The sequence below is a fragment of the Prunus dulcis genome, chromosome 1 (genome assembly GCF_902201215.1).
Source record: "Prunus dulcis chromosome 1, ALMONDv2, whole genome shotgun sequence".
Taxonomy (NCBI): Eukaryota; Viridiplantae; Streptophyta; class Magnoliopsida; order Rosales; family Rosaceae; genus Prunus; species Prunus dulcis.
Genome location: NC_047650.1, coordinates 19314714 through 19321741, shown reverse-complemented (window position 1 = coordinate 19321741; position 7028 = coordinate 19314714). Strand labels below are relative to the sequence as shown.

Here is a 7028-nt window from a genome sequence, read left to right as displayed (position 1 = left end):
CATGTGAATAGTGGTTGCCTTTAGGTTGCCATGACAATGGGTGGAAATACCACAAGCCTTTTGCAAGGACTACTACTATTCACGTGAATAGTAACAGCCCTTGCCTTGCCCTTGCACTTTGCCATGACAAATGAGTAGAAGTGCTCTAAGGTATGGTCAGATTGGGTTGGGTCGAGAATGACCTGGTGATGAGGAAAAGCTAGTTTTTGTGTATTGTGGAGAGGGGTTGAGATTTGGTGGTGGAGGCTTCACCATAATATCGTGGTAGAGGTGGTCAGGGCCCTTCTATAATCAAATCCCAACGCAACAAAATGATTCCATAACTAATAAGCTTTAGTGTTTTTTTTCCCCTCTTTTTTTGGGGCAAAGGAAAGACTTTATGTCATAAGCACTGTAATAACTAAAAACGTTGCTTAACATCGATATCCTCACAAAAAATTGTGCAAAAAAAGAAAATTTTATGGTTTCAGACGTCTATTTTTGTTCAATGGAACAGCAAATTGATGACCAACTCGTCACTTTGAAAATGCCAGTTCTACATCAGTTGTCAGACTACACTAATCTTTTCCCACAAAATTAAGAGAACTAATACACGACTTGTGGACTGTGTTATGGACTGCGTATGCGGTAGCACCGCAAAGGACTACATGACTTTTGGACTGGAACCATTTCCCTATATACAACAAATGCTGATTCACCATGACTGTAGACAAACATTTGCATCCACTTATGTGAGAAAAGAATAGGAAATGTCTCTGTAGTTTCACGAACCAGCATTACTCAAGGAAATGTAACTCATAAGCTATCAGGCTCGCCCGAGCATTTCTTGCTCCAAACAACTGAACCAGCTCTTCGCTCTCCTCTCTTTCTCTTGTTTCTAGGAAAATTCACATCTGAAGCTAAACATGATTCTAGAGTAGATTGCTCCTGAGGAACAGATGCATCTACCAACGGATCAGGTTCTGATGATGGAGTTGGAAAAGGACCTTCTTCTTGTATGCCTTTGTCTGATTGCTCATGAGTCTCTTTAGGTTGGTCGCTTATCAATTCGAAAGTGTGCTTTTCTCCTTCAGCTGCCTCATTAGGAATCAGGACATTATCCACAATCTGTAAATTATAACATTACATCTACAATAAGGTAATCAAATAGCCTTGCCCAAAGATTAGGGGCTAAGGATGGAAAAGACATGACACAAGTCCTGCATTCGATTCTAGTCAAGCAGAGAACAAGAAGTAATTAATGGAATCTATATATTACTACTAAGTGTACTTATAAACAAATCATCACATATATGTAAACAGCACTAAAGATGAATATGAAAAATCAGCAAAGGAAATTGAGCTGATATCCAATAGAGGGAAAAAAAAAAAAAACCACCTTCCAGGTGCCAATCCTGCCTACAAAATCAAAATCAACCTAGCTTTACAAGAGCCAGCATGTAGAATATTGTAATTTAACCGTTTTAATTATTATCTTCTAGAGGCTGGTATTACCATATTTACTAAAGATACTTCCCTAAAAGGCTGGTATTATCTTACAGAGGCTGTTTTAGTTATGACATAATTCGTCCTTGTATTTGTCCCTTTAGTTCCAATCTTGGCAATCATACCCCTGTACTTACCAGATGTTGCAATTCAAGGACAACTTTATGGTTTCGTCCTTTTTTGGTTATCTTGTCCAATTTTGCGCCTATCTTTTGGGAAGTACAAGGGTATTATTGGTGAACATGACCAAAAAATAAATGGAACAATGAAAGGTGAATACCCTTGAGTGACATAAAATTGGTCAAGATAATGAAAAAGAGACAGTTAATTAAAATTATCCTTGAGTTGCAATATCAGATAAGTGGAGTATATTGGAACTACAAGGAAAACAGTGGAAACCCTAGCAAACTACAGGGGGAAACTTTGTTATTTGGTCTTCGAAAAATAACTATATGAAAAGAAAAATTTGCAATTTTCAGCATTGCCCAAGGAAATTTTGTGAAAGGCCTCAAGGGAACTGATCACTGAGAATATGGAAAAAGGCAATGCAAATGTAAAAGTATCTCAATCAAGCTTAAGACAGTCATTATGCGGAATTGTGGAATACATGACATCTAGCATGTCAATCCTACCATATTTGTTGCATAGTAGAAAGATGTTTTTCCAACATATTTCATGTAATTATTTGAAATTCAGTGGAACAGTTATGTAAAGGTCAAAATCGAGATTCTGGAATAAAAGGTTATGTTCTGTAGGGAAAACTTACATCTTCGCTTGAGTCTCCAAACTGTGGCTGATGGAAGGTGACATCAATGGCAGACAGTAGTCCTACAGTGCTTTCAATTATATCAGGAACAACGATTGCCTCCCCGAAACTTGACACTGCATTTTCAGGCATTACCATATCTCCGAGATTGTACTCTGATATATGTTGAGTTGAAGTATATATAGCTCCAGCAGAGATTGTGTCTCCATTGCCAGCAGAAAATGCTGGACTATGGGCAGAGCTTGTTGGAGCGTCACAAGGTACAAGAAGGCTTAAATTTTCGGAGGAAGAAAACCTACAAGCATTCTTGGACATTACCACATCGATTTGATTCTTCATCTTGTGAACCCGAGAGTGCACAGTCTCAATTTTCCAGAGGACATGCTCCAAGGACTTATCACCATCTCGGAACTCAAAGAACGACCAGTCATCACCAGTGCTGAGTTTATCATTGTAATCAGCACTCTGCTCTGTGATTATTACTACCCCCACAACAATAATAAAATGAGTTTTTCAGAGTCAATCTTAAGGGAAAAAAAGATGTTTGGACATATCAATAAATAAAATAAAAAACTAGACGCAAGTATCACAACATAATGAGGAAATAAAATGCTGCAAGCTGGTTTGACTTAGATTGACAAGAATGAAGGGTCCTACAGATATTGTACATATGCAAGCACTGATACAAATAAAAACATACCCATGCAATCCAGGCAATAAGGAAGAAACAACAAATAGTAAGAATAATACCTGCATTACTAAATTCATCAGCCACAGAAGTACTATCAGGATCGGATCTCTTATTTTCTGCAATACATAACAATGCTAGGTCAAAACATCATTGTGGGAGTGGGAATTTAATTTATGAAGGAAAGTAAATGAGCAAAATGACAGTGTATTAGTTTAAAGAAGGAGCTCCAACCAAGATAGGAAAAGACATTATGATGTGACATATATGATGCTATATCAGTTGTCTCTTCAACTCTCTTGCGCTTCCTCCTCTTCATAGCTTTTTGTCTGCGGCATTGACTAGAAAACGGCACTGACTTTGAGCCAAATTCTTCCAAAGTAAATTGGTCAAATCCTGAATGTTTTCTTTGATCTGCTATTGCAAGCTCTCTGGAATATTTTAATGCTTGTGATTCAATTTCTTTAATTCTCAATTCCATCCATTTGCAGCGCCACATTATAGGGCGTATAAAGTCCCTCCAGTGATTTGTCAATTTCTTCTTCCTGAATTAGAAACAAAGGCAGTTGGAATATATAAGTGAACTCAAATACTATTTCTGAGCACATCCAGAAAAAAAGATGTCAAACAAGAATCATAAACTCTGTTTAAATTATATATATATACAGGGAGCTTCAGTTGAGGGATCCCTCAAATAAGCTTATTCGAGGGACACCATTGTAGGGCCCACTCCGTATTGTATTTCACTAATTCAAACCGTCTATTTTGTAGATACTCATTCAAAGATCATCTCTACAAAAAATCACTTAAATCCAATATCATTTGACCACTCAATTGAATTATTGAAATTTTAGTACTTTCTTGAAGCATCGTGTTCATTGATTTTGTAGGACACAACTGGATATCGAAACAGTTTCCGATTTGTCTAATTTTTTGCAAGGATGATCTATGAATGAAGACCTAAAAAATAGATCGTTTGGATCGTTGAAAAAAAATTCATGGGGTACCCTAAAGGGTGTCCCTCAAATAAAATTATTTGAAGGATCCCTCAATAGAAGGGGAATATATATGTATATAATATTTGTACGTTTGGATATTTTCTTCACATTTTTTTGGTAAATTTTTCTTTCCACAGTAGCATACAGAGCATATATCTCACTTGGGAAGAATATTTCTGAAAGAGCGATTGAAAAATCCTTCACCCACTGTTCTTGCATTCTTATGAAATGGTAAATGAAACCTTAGACCAGACATGATCTGAATTCTGAATCATTTTACTGACCACAAGAAAGACAAAACTATTCATGATAAGGACACCAACAGAAATACACAAATCAATTTTCAGTGTACATAAACTGAAGAGTTTCCTGGTCTAATATGGTACCCCAGAAAAGTATAAGTATTAGATATATATTCTGATCTGAAACTAACAAATTTTCTACTGTCCAACAATACCTTGTTGGCTTTCTTTACATTTACAAACAATAATCTTCAACCAAAAAAAAAAAAAAACAAACAAACAATAATTAAATATTTGAATGTTAACTATACATGAGCAAAACTAACAAATAAAAATAAAAAGAAAGAATTCACAGCCAAAGGACCTAGTGTATGTTTGACAGTACAATTTCTGCTCAGTATGGCCATCGATACAATAATCATGCATTCTCAAACGAGATTTTTTGTTTGATACTGAGGCAAGTGTTACTTAAAAGGGATGAAATAACAAGTTTTTAATGGTAAAAGTTTCAAGTTTAGATTGTTCCAAAAGTTAACCAAACATACTAAATCAAGATGGTTTTCCCTCACACCGACTATTTATATTTACTTTCCAAAAATTATCCAAAATAATTAACCTTATTTATTGCTAAAAGTTGCATGTTTAGATTTGTCTGATTAAGTCTAAACTTAACATAAATATATAGACGACAAAAAAATCAAACCATAAAACTACACCCAAGTAATTGGAAACAGAAAATGTCATTTTACACCCAAGTAATTGGAAACAGAAAATGTCATTTTCTCCTCCAAGAGATTTCTGTTTAAGGCCACTACGCCTCTCCCTCTCTTATATATAAAACCCCAAACAACAAACAACACCCCCCCCCCAACAAAAAAAACACAACAAAAGCATTAGCTTCTAGCTCTGTCATCTTGCACACAAGAACTCTGTCATTATATTGTAATAAAATAACCATCTGCTGTACAAAGCAATGCCCTACAACAATGTGACACCAATCAATTTAATTAGGCATGGAGATAGCGACAACAATCCTACAAAAGTAGAAGAGAAACAATAACTTTAATAATTAGAAATGCCTCCATCTTTATGCCAATGATGTACATCAACATAGATATCAATCCTTAATGAAAGTAGATATGCTTCTGTTTGTTTGAGTGTAAGCACAGTTACTTATGCCCTCTTAACTCTCAGACCAAATTAATACAAATAGATCCTCCTATCATGCTACTAAAAGAATCGAAACAAAGCAAGTAATGCTGTATATCTGCTACACTTGCACAGAATAGAAAGAGTGCCAAAGCTTCACTGAAATAGGTTTCTCATGCATACATAGCAAGGTATAAATAGAAATCACAGCTTAATATAAACTAAATAGGGAACAACCAGGGTATAACATTAGAATTTTCATTTACAGGAAAAAAAACAATAAACTAAAATGATTAAACATGCAGCCAAAGAACAATGCACGTACCTCATTTGAAAAGGACTACTAAATGCATCAAAATCAGATGCCAAACCATTGTCCGCAAAAAACTGAGACTGCACTTCTCCTTCACTAAATCCGGAAAAATTCTCAGTGTCAGACATAGTGTCAGCAAATGAGCTTGAATATTCAGTTGCATCGGGGTCCTCAGTTTCAGCCTGTAGGCTGCTGTTATGATTATTTCTGCATTCAATTATATCAACGTCCACATCCGAAGTGCACATTGAAACCTTATCTTCTCCATTCATCCTAATGGCTGTGTCCTCACAGTTTTTCATGCACCCTAAACCCTCCGCAGCCGAGTTTGGTAAGGAACTCCTGTTTTCTGTATCAAGTTCTACTTTTGCATTGATAGATGGTCTACAGTCTTGGTCAATCTCCGTGAATGGTTGGGCAGGAGCCATACCAGGAGGTTTCAATTATCAGCTCTGTTTTATTGATTACTGATGCTTCAAAAAGATTCCTTTAATGTTTTCCTGAAACTAGAATAGACAAATTCATGCTAGCAGCCTGCTGGGTTCTTAAAGCAAGAAATAAAAATAAAAATAAAATTCAAGTTTACCCCAAAAATCAATGTGGAACGTTAGAATCTTAAAAATTAAGAATTGGGGTTATTAAGTTTTGTACAGTGAATAGCTCCAAGTCATGAAACAACAACTTTGATCAGTATCATGCCTTAAAGATTTTTTTTTTTTTTTTCTTTTCCTTCTTTGAGAAATTACAAAGTATGAATTAGAAGGAAAAGATAAAATAAACTTTATGGTGGACACAGAAAACATGCAGCTTCTTCTCCAATTGAAGATGTAGATATGTGAATACAATTCGGCATGTATGTATCTATATATTAACGCAATGCATACATATATGTGAGTATGCATAGGGCAATTGAGATGCAAAGAGAAGTAGGGAAAGAAAGAAAGAGTACCAGTGAGAGTGTGGAGCTGAGGAGCTGTGGCGGCCGGGGAGAGCAAAAGCAGAGAGTGAAAGAAGAGTGTGTAACGTTATAAAAACCTAAACACAAAAATAAAAACAAATTGGCTCTTCCCCGAGTTAAAGTACGCTTCCCGCTTTTGTTAACACGTGTGACCCTCCTTCGCAGGCAGCAAACATAACCTGATGACATCATATGCGGCTCATTCTCAATTTCTCATTGGCGCTATTTGCCATGAAAGAATAATTTCTTTATATTCCGTTGTTCCATTTGTACACCCTCATTGTGCCAAATCCCCCTTTGTTCTGGCATATTCGTAAGTCTTCTTTTTGTTGCGTTTAATTTTTCAGGAATCTTTTTTTTTTTGGGTTGACAAAAGACTTCTTAAAGGTTTGGGGTGATTCTCGATATGGGTCCTGTGATTTGAATTTC

General features: G+C 35.9%; 1 protein-coding gene across 4 annotated transcripts; it reads right to left on the bottom strand.

Annotated features, from left to right (window-relative positions):
• Positions 1-441: 441 nt before the first annotated feature.
• On the bottom strand, positions 442-6699 carry LOC117616403. Of its 4 annotated transcripts, none has more exons than XM_034345711.1 (6): positions 6591-6699; positions 5654-6147; positions 3174-3484; positions 3002-3058; positions 2252-2733; positions 442-1107 (listed from the first exon to the last, which is right to left on the bottom strand). In XM_034345711.1, the coding sequence occupies exons 2-6, from the start codon at positions 6067-6069 to the stop codon at positions 796-798; spliced, it is 1578 nt and encodes a 525-aa protein (XP_034201602.1). In that variant the 5' UTR covers positions 6070-6147; positions 6591-6699; the 3' UTR covers positions 442-795. The 4 variants fall into 4 exon arrangements, with proteins under 4 accessions (XP_034201602.1, XP_034201605.1, XP_034201604.1 ...); XM_034345714.1 differs by having other exon boundaries at positions 442-1073; XM_034345713.1 differs by having other exon boundaries at positions 2252-2721.
• Between the last annotated feature and the right edge of the window lie 329 nt (positions 6700-7028).

Coding starts and splice junctions, on each gene's coding strand:
- LOC117616403 (XM_034345711.1), bottom strand. CDS start 6,069: ATGGCTCCTGCCCAACCATTCACGGAGATTGACCAAGACTGTAGACCA. Junction 2,734..3,001: donor TGATGAATTTAGTAATGCAG/GTATTATTCTTA, acceptor TTGTGGGGGTAG/TAATAATCACAGAGCAGAGT. Junction 1,108..2,251: donor TTGGAGACTCAAGCGAAGAT/GTAAGTTTTCCC, acceptor TATAATTTACAG/ATTGTGGATAATGTCCTGAT.